Here is a 17,956-nt window from a genome sequence, read left to right as displayed (position 1 = left end):
AAACAACAACAACAACAAAAAAAAACCAAAAACCAAAAAAAAAGCAACTTTTCTTTTTTGTTTGTTTGTTTGTAATTGAGACTGATCTGGAACTCACTATGTAGCCCAGGCTGTTCTCGAACTCACAGCCATCCTCCTGCCTCAGCCTCCTGAGTGCTGGGATTACAGGTGTGCACCACCACGCCCGGCTGAAAAAAAAATAGCAAGTTTAAAGCAGGGAATGCTAATAGCAATGGTACCTTCATTTCCTCTCTCATTCCTATATTGCCATAGAGAAATGAATCCCTAACAGAGTGGATGACAAGAAAATATCGAAATGTCACTCACTGCCTTATGATAAGCAAAGAACTGCCTCAGTTCTCTCAGACATTTAAAAAGACAGAGGACTTAGGGGTAAGTATCAAAGACTGAAAACAGCTATTTTCCTCATACAAGCATGGTAGTAAAGGAAAATACCATACAATAACACCTTCTACTGGCAAATATTTAGAATTAATAAAACAAGTTTTTCTCAGCCTTGAGGCAGAGGTTCTTGAAAATCCAATGGTGGAAGCATTTACCCACTGAGAAACTTAAGACCTTATGGGCTCCCCCCAAAAAATTAGAAGTTTATAATTAAAATAATGAAATTATGGGGTGGTGGGGATTTAGCTCAGCGGCACCACACCTGCCTTGCAAGTGCAAGGTCATGAGTTCGATCCCTGGTACCAAAAAAAAGAAATTATGCTCAGTAAAATAAAGCAAGAAATAAATATTTCACACATCTTCAGTTAGTAGTAATTCACTCTATTTTCATTTACTATTAACATTCACACTCTTTGGCCCTAGCAATTCCACTTCTAGACATTCATCCTCTAGAGACACTGCATGCATATGCAAAGATGACCTAACACTGTCAGAAAAAGACAAACCATCCAAACCCTACTGACAGACTGATTAATCATACGCACGCAATATTTTACCATTATGAAATATATATTTCTACTTGTGTATATGTACTGTTAGATAAGTCAGACATATGCCATGATATATAAAATACAACAAAAAAATAAAGATTAGTCAATTTTGGTGGATATCATTTTCACAACAAGGGAAGAAATGCTTTCATTTGCATAGAAAATTCTGGAGTTAACACAAACTGCTTTCAGTAATTATTTCTGAGCAGTGGTTCTGCAAAGGACACTTTCTATAACTGCACATTTTTCAAATGTTTGACTTTTTGTAAATACTATAAATCTGCATTAGTTTTATAAGCAGCAAAATCAAGGTCCAAGCAAACATTGTTAACAAGGTTTCAGACTCACCCTTCCTCATAGTTTTGGTAAAAAACTTTTGAGTTGGGAGATATATACCTGCTAAGAACATCCATCCATTCATTCAGCAGCTCTTTACATAATCATTTAAGGCCTTATTTGAAATATGTGACTCCTTGGATGTTGCAGGCCACATTTTAATGCTATGGTTATCAACATGATTCTCCAGTCTGTATCCATCATCAGGCAGAAATAAAACTCAAAAGGACATCAATTTCCAGAACACAGTCAAAACCTACTAAAACACTCTAGCTCTGATGCTTTGTCATGCATCTAGAGAAGGAATGCACAAACCATTTAGCTGGAGGAGATTTAGACCAATTTTTATCTCCCACTGATCTATCTGGGACCACTTTATATGGACTCAACAATGTAGAACCCAGAGCAAGTAACTACAACAGTGTTTCTCCTAGAAATGTCACATCAGTTACATTTCTACCCAGAAATAATAATTACAAATTATCGATCAGATCTCCAATTTCTTACCATGAGAATTCACTGGAGAGCTCCTTCATGTAAATGAGCTACATAAGCCACAGGGATTTTAGGAGAATTGGGCCATATGAAAGCACAAATGTCAAAGAAAGTGGAGAAAAGGGTGCCCTCTTCAGGATTCAAGAGTTCAAATCTCACCTTTGCTACAAATACTGTACACCTCTATAATGTTTCTTCTTCCTCTTTTTGTATCTAAATTTTCTGAAAAATACTTGAGCTGGGAGTGGTGGCACATACCTGTAATCCTGGCTATCATAGGACCCTGCTTTTAGTGATAATGGAAATTAAAGCTAAAGCACAAATGTATAGGCGAAATGCTCTAATAAGAAAGAGAAAATGCTAAGTCAGCCCTTAACAACAACAACAAAATAAATAAAAATAAAAAAGAACTCCAGCTTGAGCAGGTGGAGGGTACACACTTAAGATCAGAGTGTCAGGGCTGTGGATTTAGCTCAGTGGTGCCATGCCTGCCTCACAAGCACAAGGTCCTGAGTTCAAGCCCTGGTACTGGGAGAGTGGGGGTGGGGGTGAGGTGGATCAGGGAGCCATGTGGCCACCCACAATAAAGAAGGTCAGCTTTTAAAAACTAACTGCTAGGCTGTGGTCCAGTTCATTACCTCAGTCCTGGTTTCAGTCCTCATGGCTTGAAAGGTGATTCCATTCCCATAAAATGATTGTTTCTATAATGGTTTTAGTCATATCGAGCTCTGCTTTTACTAAAATCCAGGTGATCGATCACAGATTTAGGATGATGACTGAAGACTTCTGGACACAGCCAAATGTCCCTGTAAACCTCTTACCCTGGTGTCTTAAGAACAGGTAAATTGGGCTGGGGATTTAGCTCATTGGCACCATACCTGGATCCCCAGTACCCAAAAAATGAAAAAAAAAAGAAGCCTGTACAGAGAACTGAAAAGGCATTAACCTGCAGTTTTACAGAACAGAAATCAAACTTTGTTTTACTTTTAGTTATTTATTGGGAATTTATAGGCCTAAATAAAGAGTCATAGTTTTTTAGGTTCTTGACTGCCTTTAAAAAGCATACACATCAATCTTGTAATAAATAACCAGTTAAGGGCCCAGGATTCTGCATATTCCCCAATTCTATGATGGTCTCTATGTTACAACTGTGTCAAATCCAGCTATGAATGATGAAGATGAAGGATAGATAGTAAGTTCTAGGCCAACCTATGCTACTTAGTAAAGCCCTTTTCTCAAAATAAAATTAAACAAGAACTAAGAATGAGGTTCAGTGGCACAGCACTTGCCTGACATGCATGAAGCCCTGGATTCAATCCCCAGTACTGGGGGAAAGGGAGAGACAGACCAGACTAAATACGCTCTGAGTTTCTCTAGTTGTTAGTTAGGGTTTTGTTGTATGTCTGTTTTGAGACAAAGTCTTGCTATGAATTCCAGCTATTCTTGAATTCACTATGTAACCCAAACTGGCCTCAAACTCACAATGATCCTCCTGTCTCGGCCTCTCAAATGCTGGAATTACAGCCATGCATTATCATGCCTGATCGCAAGCTCCTCTGGTTTTAAGATGCCATTTCAAAATTTTCTTTTTGCTAAGAACAAACCTTTAAAGGCCAAGAAACTTCTACTCTAAGAAGCCACAACCCCCTATTCTTTTCCTTCTGAAGCCTAAACTCTTGACAGAAAACCCCAAAACAACAACAAAATAAAATTACCAGATTTTGGTAGTGAAGCAAAGGACCAGTCATCCAATTTGTAAGGTGCACTCAGTCTACACAGAAACCTCTCCCTGTCTTGCCCACAGGCCAAAGAAAATAAACTTTGCACTTGTTATTACTATTAAGCAGCACAGAGCTACATCAAAATACAGTGTGGTTTTTTTGAGACAGGCTCACTCTTCCTAAACTCTTGACAGAAAACCCCAAAACAACAACAAAATAAAATTACCAGATTTTGGTAGTGAAGCAAAGGACCAGTCATCCAATTTGTAAGGTGCACTCAGTCTACACAGAAACCTCTCCCTGTCTTGCCCACAGGCCAAAGAAAATAAACTTTGCACTTGTTATTACTATTAAGCAGCACAGAGCTACATCAAAATACAGTGTGGTTTTTTTGAGACAGGGTCTCACTATGTAGTTGAGACTGACCTGGAACTTACTATGTAGCCCAGGCTGGTCTTGGACTCAGCAATCCTCCTGCCTCAGCCTCCTGAGTTCTGGGATTACAGGCATGCGCCGCCACACCCGGCCCCACATTGTGTGCTTATTAAGACTCACTATTTGCACACACTAGTAATTATCTCTTCAGCACAAAGAATCAAAATACACCTCCTTAGCATATCTCCCCTACAAAACCAAAGACACAAAACCCTCTCCCAGGGTTGGGTATTTAGCTCAGTGGTTCTAAGGTCTGCCTTGCAAGCACAAGGTCAATTCAATCCCCGTTAAAAAAACAAAACAAAACAAACAAACCCTTCAAGTACAATCACTCCACTCACTAGAAACAACAGTCACCTACAGAAAAGGCTTTGTTATGAGCTCCAGCTTCCCAAACAAACAGGAAGGACACCTTTTCTTCCCAGCCATCATAACCTAGCAGCAGCAGCCCAACAGTGACATCTGCTGGACAGAAGTAGAAGCAAGGCCTGACTGTCACAGAAGATGAGCCCAATACCACTGATCAGACCTGCTGTAAAGTAGTTCACACAGAACGCAAGCCAGCTGATGGATGAGGCAGCGGCCCTTCTCTAGCATGTGTGCACTAAGAACGCTTTACAAGATACTTCATTTTTGAGTCATCAGTTGGCACCTACTGTGTACCATATCTTAGCTCATTTAAGGGACTCCACAATGTACCTACAATTATACTATTTTACAATGAATTATGCATTATTTGTATATCTTAAAAGAAAAGAGCAAAAAGCATATAAAATTGTTTATTGCAAAATGGCAAGGGACTTCATTTTTGACAATCCACATCTTTAGATGCTTAAATTTTACTTAAACCACAATACAAATTAGTTTTCATCACTAGGGAAAAAATTGAATGAAAAGTTTTGATACCTCCTTAGTAGGTTCTTAGGTTTTATTTTTATTTAATTTTTGAGTTTCTGAAACAAGGTCTCACTAGTTAGCCCAGACTAATCTCAAACTCAACATCCTTCAGCCTCAGCCTCCCGAGCGAGTGCTGGGATTACAGGCGTACATTACCAGATCTGGCTCCCTAGACTTTTTAAACACTTGATACAGGCCTTACTAAATTGCTAAATTACCCAGGCTGGGCTTGGGTTTGTGATTCTCCTGCTTCAGCCTCCCAGAGTATCAGGATTTCAAGCCTGGCTAGTTTTTATGGTTTTGGGGTTTTTTTGTTTGTTTGTTTCCGTTACCAGGGATCAAACTTGGGACCTTGAGCTTGCAAGGCAGGCGGCAGAACCACTGAGCTAAATCCCCAGCCCTGTGGAGTTTTTTGTTTGTTTTGTTTTTGTGGTACCAGGGATCAAACTTGGGACCTTCTGAGCTAAATCCCTGGCCCCCTATGGCTGAGTTTATTTTTAACTGATCACAGTACATGAAGAGGTACTGTGGGAACAGGGCAGATAAATTCTGAATGGAAGCTCTCCTGGACTAGGAGGCAAGGTCTGCTAGGCAGCTTAGAGCATAGCTAAAGACAATCTCAACTCTCAACACTCACTGTCTTTAATATACCCAGATGCCTTCTTGCTCTCCACAAGAAGAACAAAGTCCCAGGCTCCCGATATGGGTTAGCATGCAAGACAAAATATTCCAAACCCATGAATAGAAGAGCTGCTTGCCCAAGACCGGTCTAACTCATTAGGGCAGAGTGACCTCCATTACTGTGTCTACTTTTCACAGCCAGCCAAGCTCCTCAATGTCCCCTCCTTAGGCCTCAGTTACTGCTTGCCATTACAGACATACCACACACTTTCCTTCTCTACTATGCGCTGTTCCCCTAAAAGAGAAAGATCTTCCTTCTTCAAATCCTTTCCATCTTTCAACTAGATTTTGTAAAACCCTGATTGATGATACTTCCCTTTTTCTGAAATTAGACTACATTTTTGTTGGTTTTTGTTTGCTTAGACTACATTTAATCTCCATACAAGGAACCATGTGACTGTCTACACTTTTAATAAATGTTATGTAAATAAGTCTTGTGTCCACAACAAAACTGTAGACTCCAGTGGGCACAGTGCCTTGCACAGAATGGAAAACATTACAGCCATTCAACTCATGCTCATTGACTGAGTGACTGTCTAAAACACTCTCTCAAAATAACAAGTGCATTATGTGCACAATCTATATTCCCATCCTTGTTATGTCAGAGAAATTTCAGAAGCTTCAACAAAGGATATAATATGTTGTCTGGATCCAATAGGCATATTCTGAGAGCTGGTGATTATGCTAGATTTGACCTTTACAAAATTATAGAAAGAAGTCCCTAATAAATCAAGTTAGATGAGCACATATCCACACAGGGAACTTGTAGTGGGTGATCAACTACGCCCACAGTTTCTTTCATGAAGTAGTTGGCTGCTATGCCAATCTGTGTATAGAGAGGGCTTCCATCAAGTTGCTTGTTTCCCTACCCCCAAGATGAATGGCGATCTTGGAGGCCCATTCAACAAATCTTGGGGCTGGGCTGGGGATTTAGTTCAGCAGCACAGCACCTGCCTTGCAAACATAAGGTATGAGTTCAATCCCTGGTACCAAAAAAAAATCCTGGGGCTGAGGGTGTCACTCAATGGTAGAGCTTGTGCTTGGCATGCACAAGGCACTAGGTTCAATTCCTGGCACCCAAAAATACAAACAAACAACAAAAATCCCCCATGTATCTGTAAAAACAATCTTAAACTTTGAAGTACACACACTACATCCCGGCACTGACACATGTGCACACATAAACTCCTTGTTCCAAATGATTAAGAATTAGCAATGCAACCAAAGACAGGCCCATCCAATACACAAATCTGAACAAAGGGGTTCTCTTTCACTACCTATTCTTAGATACTCTAGGACATTTTATCTCACAAAGCTAGATCCACACAAACAAACCTTCAAGAAGGTTGAAAGACAAGACACAGAAATTCAATGGTTTTGTCTCCTTGTGCCTTTCTAAACTCATCTCTGCTCTCCTTTCAAGGCTAAAGTCAGAGCCTTCAGTTCGCCAGAAACAGAGCTAGCACAGCCAACTGACTCATACCACCAGGCCTGATCCTAGCTTTACCACCACAGCAAAATTTTCCAAGATGGTGCAATGGGGAGATCAGAACCAGATGCATGGGCCCAAGATACTTCCAACAGAGCCACAAGTCTACAAGGCTGAAGGAAGAGATGTAAGGAGAAAAGGCAGGGACACAGGAGAAGGCAGGACAGCAACTGCTTACCTCCTGAGGGAATCTTCCTCAGAGCTCTCCTCCGGCATATCCTGATGTAAGGCCTCCTGTGCTACAGTTCCAGGTCTGCTGGACTGGGTATAAATTCTCTCCCAGTGGCCTGTCTCCTGGTTAAAGGCCACCCCTACAGTCCTCTCCTCCTGTGGACTAGCAGAGGTACTCAACTCCAGCCTGCTGGAGTTGGGCGTCTGGCTCTCAGTACGTTCAAGAGGTGGCAACTGGTTGCCACTGGATGACATGCCCTCAAAAGTGCTAGGGACCTGCCAGGAGGAGCTAGCCTCACCAGATGGGTAGTTGGGTGTGGTTCTTTCCCAGCGCAGAGTATCATTGTTGAAGGTCAGGAGATTGTGGCAAGCGCGGCAGCGATTCAGGTGGCCACGGGACAGGTTGGAGTTGTTTTCACTGCTGTGTGGGGTCGGCTGATGGGAAGGCCCTGGCCTCTCAGATTCAATGTTATTGTTGAGCATTTCCTGGGCTTGTTGAGTCTGAGGAGCTTCCCCATTCAGGCTCTGGTCCAGCTCCTGCAGCCGGTCATATTCCAGAAAGAAGCGACGCAGATCACACTGAAGCTCATGGCGAATGCTGCCTGAATTGTTCTGGCCGGAACCATTCCCTCCATCAGACTCACCCGCCAACCCCGATGCTGGAAAGCCCCTCCCTTCTGTGGCTGATGTGTATACAGATGCCTGAGAGCCACCCTCCTGCTGTCTCAGCACAGAAAGCAAACTCACAGAGGAGGCACTGGTCCTGGGTGGGGGCATGGACTCCGCCTCGGAGCGGGAGTTCAGGCTGAGGACTGTCCGAGTCCACTCTGATCCTGTCAGCCCAGGAGCTATTTCTCGGTGATACCTAGAAGGGTGGTTAGACAGAGGGCCCCCCAAAGAACGACGTGTGGGTCCCAGACTGAGGTTGCGGAGTGTGTTGCCGGCAGTGCTGCTCTGGACTGTACTGAAGGCAGACGGCCGGTTCAGGAGGCCCTGGTCCTGCTGCGTTGATGAAGCCTGCTCCGGGGGATGGAAGGGCTCGGTCTGTACAAAAGAAAAGGAAGGGGTAGTAGCTCTGGCAGAAGCAGGGGGGACACTGTCCTGTGCCAAGAGGGAAGGAACTCGAGTGCCAGAGCAGCGGCTGCAAAGGCACAGGATCCCAGGGTGCTGGCAGCACTCAACTGTGGTGGGGTAACTGACCCGCTGTCGGAGCCTGATGTAAGCGGAAGTCCTGGGGCGCTCCGTGGAGGGCTGAGGGGGAGGCGGTGGGGGTGAGGGGGTGGCAGAATCTTGAACTGTGCTTTGCTCTCCCACCTGGATGCCAGAGGAGCGGGAGGACAGCATGTGCAGGAAATTGTGGAGGAGAGGCGTCCGGCGAACTGGCTGTGATTGCAGGAGGGCACGCTGGCGGTAGTGAGATAATTCTGTTCCATCTATGGGGATTTCTGGTTCGTCATCACCCTGCAACGTGGACCAGCATGGGGCAAAGGATACAGCAAGACAGTTAGGTAGAACCTCCAAGTAAATCAAGAACTACTGACAATCATCCAAGGAGAAGCACCTTCACAGACAGTCAATAAATCTCCACCCCTAAATACTGAGAACTACAGTAACTGGCTGCAGATTCAGAATCATCGGTACAGTATTAAATTATTCATTTCCAATTAGCAATCTGAGTACAACTAGCAAATCAATTCTCCCATTGAAGGTGTCTGCCTCTGTGACATGGAAGCAGCAGGGGGAAACAAAAAAAATCAACCAGCCAGAGATGCACCAGTGACAGGCTATCCAACACTGCCTGATGATGACAAGGGCTACTTCTAGTAAGGCAACTGCTCAGGGGTTTCAGTCTGCTGCCAAAATTAAGGCTGGAACTTTTGACTATGAAGTCTGAAGCTAACTTAAGTCTTGACTGGAAAGGAAGACTTCGGTATTAAGAATTAAAATCCAATATAATCAGAATTAAGAGCTCTACTTTAGAAAAGAACTCACGGTTGAGGTGGAGTTGGAACTTCCGGACTCTTACCTGATGATTAGAGAGGTTAACGATTGCTGTGAGTAAGTAGTGTCCAAGTGGATCAAATCTCACCAGACTGAAATCACAGAAGACACAGAGAAACACAGAGAGATTATGTTAACTGAGAAGAAAACTGTGTTCACATTTACAGCAATGGTTACTGATAACTGTGCGATTGCCTGGCAACTACTTCATGTTTTCAAGACTTTTGAAGAGATCAAAATGAGCTCCATACTTCTTGTGAGCATAAAGGAATATTACAAAAAGTAACAATTTCACATTTGAGAGGCAAGTGTGCATCCAAAGAAGCATCTACATTAAGCATACATTTGCCCATTTCTTTTTTTTCTTTTTTCTTTTTTTGGTATGGGGGACCAAACTCAGCATCTTGAATTTGCAAGACAGGCGGCAGCACCACTGAGCTAAATCCCTGGCTCCATTTGCCCATTTCTAAGAGCCCATCCTAATAGTAAAGCAGAGATGCTTACATACCCTACCTCAGCTCAATTCTTCCCTTACCATGTAGCACACTGGCAAGAGGTAGGCACTCTGGTAACAATAAACACTCTCAACGTCAAGTGACAATAGTTGAAAGTATATTAAGCTAAAATATGAAAATTTAAAAAGACAATGCACCAAATTTAATCCAGGCAATGTTTGTTGTTTTTTTGGTTTGTGGTTTTTTTTGTTTTGTTTTTTTAAACCCAGGGTCTCTTGCATGTTGAAAAGTTTTCTACCACTGAGCTACATGCCCTGCCTATTGTGTATGTTTTGATCTTGAGATATAAAAAAAAAATTTCTGAGCAGACCTGCTGCATGGTTACAGTTCTATCTTTCAGCTTGATAACACAGACAACCAAGGATGAGCAATCACTTACAAAGCTCTAAAACAACTCCTGAACTTCTTTCAGGTTTCCTCAAATAGGGAAATCCTAAACACTGATGGCATTGAACGTAAAAAAAGATGCTATACTGACCCTGGTCCAGAGAGACCAGAACATAAGCCCAGGAAAAGACAAATGAAATGAACAAAATGAACTGCTTCGTACCTGACTATTCAGCACATTAAAAATCAGGCTTAAAAAAATAAAGAAGAGCCATGGGCTAGTAACCTGCCCTGGTAGCTGCCCTGAGGGAGATACACCTGTGCAACGTTCTCTGCCATGCCAGGCCTGGTGGGGCAAGGCACTCACCGGACCCGCTCCATCTCACTTGCCGTCTTCACCACAGCAAAGGGCTCCCGTCGACTCCAGTCCCAGAAGTGGATTTCATTAGCAGTAGCAATTAGCAGGAGCTGGGCCGTAGGGTGGAAAGCCAGGGAAGCAATGGCATTGTTGCTATCTGTAAACCAGCTTTCACTGCCACCCTGCAAATGAACCAATCCCAAATGTTCTGAGGTTACAAACTGCCAACAGACTGCTGACAGTCAACTTCAAGAACACTTCATTAAAGATAAAATGAAGCCAGGCATGGTATCACAAACCTATACTCCTAGCTATTCAGGAGGCTGAAGCAGGAAGATTCAAGATCAAGTCCAGCCTGAACTACACATAGCAAGACTCTGTCTCAAAAAAACAAGAAAGCTGGGTGTGGTGGCGCATGCCTGTCATCCCAGCACTCAGGAGGCGGAGGCAGGAGGATTGCTGTGAGGTCAAGACCAGCCTAGGCTACATAGTGAGTTCCAGGTCAGTATCAACTACATAGTGAGACCCTACCTCAAAAAACCAAAAACAAACAAACAAAAAAAAAACAAAAAAAAAAAAAAACCAAGAAAAATGGGCTGGGGATTTAGCTCAGCGGTGCCGCTGCCTGCCTCTCAAGCACAAGGTCCTGAGTTTGAGCCCCAGTACCTAAAGGGGGGGCTGGATATATAGCATATATCACTTGCTGAGTTCAATCCTAAGTACTGCAAAAATAAATAAATAAGTAAATAAATACCAGTAAGTAAATAAGTAAATAAATATCAGTGGTATATGCATGTAATTCCAGCAACGGGGAGGCTGAGACAAATTCAAGTCCCACCTGGGCAATGCAGCAAGGTGATGTCTCAAAACAAAAAGGGCCATCGATCTAGTGTGGTTTAAACATCCCAGATTCAGTTGCCAGTACCCCAAAAAATTAAAATAGATAACATGACTACTTATAAGGCCTACTTTAAATATGCCTCTGTAAGACAGGGGTGGTGGTATACAACACTTGCAATAATCCCAGCAATGCAGAGATTGTGGAAGGAAGATCCCAAGTTCAAGCCTAGTCTGGGCAATTTAGTGACTTAACAAGACCCTGTCTCAAAATAAAAAAGAAAACTATTCCGCCGCCTGCCTCACAAGCGCAAGGTCCTGAGTTCGATCCCTGGTACCTAAAAAAAAACTAGACTAGACCTGGGAATATAGCTCAGTGTGAAGGCCCTGGGTTGAATCTCTAGTACCCATACAAACAAACAAAAAGTTCTCCATAAAAACAATGTACAAGATCAGCAATCTGACTGTTCTACTAATTTCAGATAAGTACTACTCTTGTTGCAAGCACAAGGTCCTGAGTTAAATCCCCGCTACCAAAATAAATAAATATTACTCACAGCTCAGTTCAAGTCATTTACAGTCTACAAGCAGGTATTCCTTTAGTTCATGTTTCTGAAACCTACAAAAACTCCAAGCTAGAGCCACGCATAGGACAGCACAACTAGTAACACCACTTGGGAGGCTTAAATGGGAGGATCATGAGTTCTAGGCTACCTAGTCCCTCCAAAAAAACCCTAAAAAACAAAAATCCCTCAAGCTCTATGCACAACATGGCACACAACAATGCACTAGCCAGTAAATAGGACAGGGGGCATCTTGCTTTGATAATCACAGTCAGAGTACCGTACAATCTTTGCTCTAAGACAACAGAATCCATCTGAATGCATCCCAGAGCCTCTTGTAGTATATGTCACAAAGGGCCGGAGGAATAATAAGCATGCTTTTTCTTCTTTTCTTTCTTTTTTTTTGGAGACAGGGCCTCACATGTAGTTCAGGCTGCCCTTGAATTCACGATAGCCCAGATTGGCCTCAAACTCAGTGATCCTCTTGCCTCAGTCTCCCAAGTGCTGGGATGACAGGTGTGCACTACCACACCTCAATGCTGAGTTGTTATTTTAGAATGAAAGATTATGAACCAATTTCTACTGATTAAGTAGGTAATAACTACCATATACTCAATTAAAGTACTTAAAACCTGGCTAGTTTCTCTTCCAGGATTAAGAAATGAATGCAAATAAGTATCTGTATTCAGAATACCCAAGAAAAAGGTAGTTAAGCAAAGAATACTTACATGTAAATCCCAAATCCTAACCTCCCCATCTAGGCAGCCAGAAGCAATGAGGCCTGAGATGGTGGGATGGAAAGTGACACACCAGGGAGTTCGGCGGTGTCCAATAAGAGAATGAACACACTTGCCTGTCTTCACCTCCGTAATGTAAATATTGTGATTTACATGGGTGGAGGCCAAGAGAGTCCTAGGGAATCAAAGAGTAGGAATGAATCAAGAAGCACATAGGATTATAACAAGCTTTATCAGCTTTGGACTTTCCCCTATTCTAGCTTCGATGAAACTAGGCCTTGTGCATTAATACAGCATATCTACATGCAACAGAATCAGTCTGATCTTTATTTTTTATTTACTTATTTTTTTTTTTTTTTGGTACCAGGGATTGAGCTCGGGTCCTTGCACTTGCAAGGCAGACCATCAAACTGCTGAGCTAAATCTCCGGCCCAGTCTGATCTTTAAAAGCTTCTGGCTTTCCTACACTGTCCCCAAATGACACATACCACCTTCAGAGGTGGTTTTTCCAGCTACAAAAGTCACCATGCCATTGTATCATGGCCTGTATCACTCAGGCAAAGGACTATTGCTGAGAAGCTTTCCACATTCTGATCTCTGCTGTCCGTAGAGTACTTTACTGTTTGTTCACTTTACTCTCACTACCTTTCTGATTGCACTGCTCATCTACTTTCTTTTCTTCTCAGATACACTAGCAAAGCTCTGTCTATACAGCACTTCAGAGAGTCTCTGGGGATTAACCTGGAAGATCAGCCCAGGCCAAAGACACAGGAAGTAATGCTATCACAACTCTTAAGGTTAAATTACAGATAAGTACTAGGTACCTGTCTGGGCTGAAAGCCAGTAAGAAGGTAGAGCGTGGACTATCAGGCAGTTCTACTCTCTGCAAGACAAAAAAAGTTAAAATACATTATTTATAAACTGTGGCTTGCCTATCTGAAAAGCACGTGAACCATTCTAGATTAGCATTCACAGTATCAGCTAAAAAACTGGAGACAATTATCAAGCTGCAAATTGAAGGCGATAAATCTAAATTACCTTCAGGAAAAAGGTCAATCTCTAAAGGAAAAGATATTTCTAGCCCTTAAAGTCTTTCAAATTTGTAAACCGACCCCCGCAAGTCAGATATATCAATTCTCCTACATGAATTAGACTACAATTCTCTCCCCCATCCTAAGAGCCCATCCTACTGCTAACCCTACAAATGCTATATCAAAAACAGCCACATTTGGCTGGGCGTGGTGGCGCATGCCTGTAATCCCAGCACTCGGGAGGCTGAGGCAGGAGGATCACTGTGAGTTCGAGACCAACCTGGGCTACATAGTGAGACCCTGTCTCAAAAAACCAAACAAAAACAAAAAACAGCCACATCTCTCACCTTGCCTTCCCATTTCATCCAGCGGGTTTTATCCTCCACCAGCTCCTGCAGGAGACGCTGGGTTCCCATGGCCCGAGTGCCCCGCTCCCGGCCCCAGAGTATCCGGACAGCATTCTTCTCCGGGACAACCTTCATGGTGCTCAGTAGCCAGTGTCACCCCAGACACCACACACGAGGGAGCAAGGAAAAGCTCCGCACACTGAAGCAGCTAAAATGAGGCCATTCAGGTCCTTGTCAGTTGTCCTCATGGAAATCTAAGGAATGGAAAATCATGTCAGAGAATTCTTATTCCTCAACCAGAGATGCTTCCTGTTGCAAATACAATTACAGCTCAAAGAGGAAAACTGTCTTTTCCTATTTAAAGACACTTACTCAGAAAAGGTCTTTTTCTCAGAGGTTTTCTTTTTTTTTTTTTGGTTCCGGATATCGAACTCGGGTCCTTGTGCTTGCGAGGCAGGCCACCAAACCACTGAGCTAAATCCCCGGCCCCTCAGAGGTTTTCTTTTAAATTTAATTCATCCTCCATAGCCTCCATAACAGTACCAAGCACACATCAAGAACATACCACTTTCTTAAGCAGTTGTTCTGTTGTTATTCTTTCATCAGGAAGGAAAAAGCTTTGTTCCTAATAAAAGGGTCTAAAACCTGCCTACAGGTGTAGACCAGGGTAGAGTGCCTCCTAGTGTACAGAGGTACTACTGGGTTCATCCCCCAGAGCCACAAAAAAGGGAGAAAAAAAGAGGGAAGGAGAGAGGAGAAATTTTTAAAATACTGTACCTTGGAAAGCCAGGTACAGTACAGGCTGAAGCAGATGAACTGCTTGAGCCTAGCTAGGACTCTGTGGCCATCCTGGGCACAGCATTTCCATGACTATTAAAAATAATAATTTTAAAAGTCTTAGGCCAGGAGTGGCAGCACATGCCTATAATCCCAGCACTTGGGCATATGAGACAGGAAGATCACAATTACAAGGCCAGCCTGGGCCACATATTGAGTTCAAATATGGCTTAGACTACACAGCAAGACCTCATGGAAGTGGGGTGGGTCCTGGAGGAAGGTCAGAAGATATAGAGTGCTTGTCATGAGGCCTGGGGTTCAATCCCCAGAATCATAAAAACAAAAACAAAAAAACTTGGGGAAAATGATACAAAAGAAATACTAAATCTTGGAAGCAGCTTATATGTCCATCAACAGATGAATAGATAAAGAAAATGTGGTATTTATGCATAATGGAGTACTACTCCACCATAGAGAAGGAAAATGGATGCACCTTGAGACCATAATCAGACAAGTTTAAATACCACAATTTCTCTTATATAAGAAACCTAAAATGTAAATAAAGAACAAAGTAAAAGACAGATAATAGAAAAAAGGGTAATAGATCTTTTTCAAAAGGAAAGGGAATAAAAAGATGTGGGAGGTACAGGCGATGTAATAATTTTTAAAGGCATTTTTCTGATTTTTTTCTCTTTTATTTTTAAATTTTGTTTTTTTCGGGTTTTTTGTTTTGTTTTTTGTGCTGGGGATCGAACTTGGGACCTTGAACTTGTGAGACAGGCAACAGAACCACTGGGCCAAATCACTGGCCCTAGAACTTTTCTTTTTTAAAACATAGATCTGGGTGTGGTGGCACACACTTGTAATCCCAGCACTGGGGAGAGGATGAGGCTGAGGCAGGAGGATCGTTGTGAGTTCAAAACCAGCCTGGGCTACACAGTGAGTTCCAGGTCAGTCTCAACTACATGGTGAGACCCTGTCTCAAAAAAACTTAGAAAGTCAGAAAGATTTCACAGTAAGAAACTCCCAAATTCCTAGTCTTTTACAGCACATAATTCCCTATCAAATGTCAAAGAAACAAATTTAAGGCTATATCCTCATGATACAGTTCCCATCACTCTTTTCTGTTTTGTTTCATCTTGTTTTGACAGTAAAGACGTTTCGAGGCTTAAGCACATGCTCTATCACTGAGCCACAACCCAGATGCTCATCATTCATCACTGAACAACATAAATATATACACAGTTAAAATGTCAGCCAGGAATGGTGATATTCCTGTAATTCCAGCACTTTGGGGGGCTGAGAAAAGAGAATCATAAATTCAAGCCCAGCCTGGGCAATTTAGTGACTTAGTGAGACCTCCTCTTAAAGTGAAAAACAAAAAAAGAACTGGAGATACAGCTCAGTAGGAAGGCTATGCATTCAATTCCAGGAAGGGAGGGAGGGAAGGAGGGAATGTCAACATGGACTGTATGTCAACCTCCTCCAGAGGCTATGGATAAATAATGGAAGGAAATAATGTCCTTGGTAACCCTAAACTCTGGTTTAGGACCAAAAATCTGGACATGAAACCTGCCCAGTTTGCCCTTCAGTCAAACTGCCATATAAATGAATAATTACTAACCACGAAGGTGCAAGAAATACAGTTTCTATTAGTTCACTTCTATAATTCTTTTATCTAAAATAGAAAAGTCATAAGAAACATTTTGAGGGTCTTTTGTCTTAACAGTGCAACATGAAAATGTCATGTAAAATCTTTTGAGATTATATTAGCCCTGACTGGTTTCAAACTCCTAGGTTCAAGTGATCCTCTTGCCTCAGGCTATCAAATAATGGGACTATAGCTATGTGCCATTGCCCCTGGCTCTAAACCATTCATAATCTTAACGGCAAGTGTTAGAAACAGCAGAGGTCCCACAGGGAAGAGGCAGTACTGGGTTTCTCAACCAAGAGCCTTCACAGAGCTACATCCTCAGTCCTTTTTTTATTTTGAGACAGGTTCTCACTAAGTCACTAAATTTCCCAGGTTGCACTCAAACTTGTGATCCTGCCTCAGCCTTCCAGAGTTCTGGGATTACAGGTATGCACCACCACACCTGGCTAACAGTCCTTTTCTTTTTTTCTTTTTGGTACGGGTATTGAACTCAGGACCTTGCACTTGCAAGGTAGGCAGCATAAGCACTGAGCTAAAATCCCAGACCCTAGCCACTTTACTCTTAAAGAAAACAAAAACTTTCTGACATGCAAATCAAGAAGAAAGTACGGGTCGCAAACACTGTATGATTCAGAAAACTGTGATACAATCTTAACTCCCAATTGGAACCACAAGAAAGAAAAAAGCAGCTGCAAATATCTATCAAAAAAACTAAAGCTCAGGATTACCAAAGAGCATGTTTAATTAATTTCCACAGACCTAAACACTAAAATTTGAAACAAGAGAAAGTTTGATTGATGGGTAGAACTCAAAGGGACTAAAAAAACAGTACAGTCTCTTTGTCTGAAGACAAATATTTACTGTTGCTCTAAAAGGGCAAGGGACTTCTCTCTTGATAATGCTCTTCACAGTCATCTGAGAACAGATTTTTACTGTGTTTCCTACAAACTAAGTGAGCTATGTCAAAAAAGTCAGGCCTGTGGCAAGAAAAAGTGGCAGTCAAGTGTGTTTTCCATTCCCCTTTCCAAAACAGAAGCCAGGTCTGGTGGCCGGTGGCTACAATCCCAGCAAACAGGAGGTGGAGGTTCAAGGCCAGCCTGGGCTACACAGTGAGTTCAAGGCCAGTCTGAACTGCATAAGTAGGCAGACCATCTCAAAAAGAACAAAAATAGGACCGGGGATTTAGCTTATTGGTGCCACTGCTTGACTTCCAAGAGCAAGGTCCCGAGTTCGATCCCTGGTACCAAAAACAAAACAAAGCAAACAAACAAACAAAAATAATAAGGTTTTTGTGTGTGAGACAGGGTCTCACTATGTAGGTTCAGGCTGGTAACCCAAGTTGGCCTTGAACTCGAAGTGATCCTCCTGCTTCAGCTTCCTGAGTGTTGAGATTACAGGCATGCACCACTACACTCAGCCAAAAAATTATTAATTAATAAGATTCCCAATCTGTCCCTTAAAAGTAAAGCAGATTAAGACAAAGCCTGACAACTATAGAGTGTGATACCATTAACAAGTCCTACCCCCCCAAAAAAAGGGTCAGGGATTTAGCTCAGTGGTTCCGTAGCCTGTCTCGCAAGCACAAGGTTCTGAGTTCAATCCCTGGTACAAAAAAAAAAAAAAAAAAA

The 17,956-nt window shown here is 42.4% G+C and overlaps 1 protein-coding gene across 4 annotated transcripts in view; it reads right to left on the bottom strand.

Annotated features, from left to right (window-relative positions):
- Positions 1-14,151, bottom strand: part of Ambra1 (autophagy and beclin 1 regulator 1) — a 153,238-nt gene extending 139,087 nt beyond the window's left edge. For 2 of the 4 annotated variants that reach the window (XM_010612464.1, XM_010612465.1), the window contains exons 1-7: positions 13,898-14,151; positions 13,344-13,402; positions 12,511-12,694; positions 10,392-10,564; positions 9,208-9,274; positions 8,496-8,642; positions 7,189-8,225 (exon numbers count right to left, since the gene is read on the bottom strand). In XM_010612464.1, coding sequence (XP_010610766.1) covers positions 7,189-8,225; positions 8,496-8,642; positions 9,208-9,274; positions 10,392-10,564; positions 12,511-12,694; positions 13,344-13,402; positions 13,898-14,032 — 1,802 coding nt within the window. In that variant the 5' untranslated portion in view covers positions 14,033-14,151. Of the gene's footprint in view, positions 1-7,188; positions 8,643-9,207; positions 9,275-10,391; positions 10,565-12,510; positions 12,695-13,343; positions 13,403-13,897 lie in introns of all 4 variants that reach the window. The other 2 variants (XM_010612462.1, XM_010612463.1) reach the window with 1 other exon arrangement.
- Positions 14,152-17,956: the final 3,805 nt, after the last annotated feature.

This window comes from Fukomys damarensis, unplaced genomic scaffold (genome assembly GCF_012274545.1).
Source record: "Fukomys damarensis isolate Sample0158 unplaced genomic scaffold, DMR_v1.0_HiC HiC_scaffold_27, whole genome shotgun sequence".
Classification (NCBI taxonomy): domain Eukaryota; kingdom Metazoa; phylum Chordata; class Mammalia; order Rodentia; family Bathyergidae; genus Fukomys; species Fukomys damarensis.
Note: the sequence above shows the minus strand (reverse complement) of the source record. Positions and strands in the feature narration are given on the sequence as shown.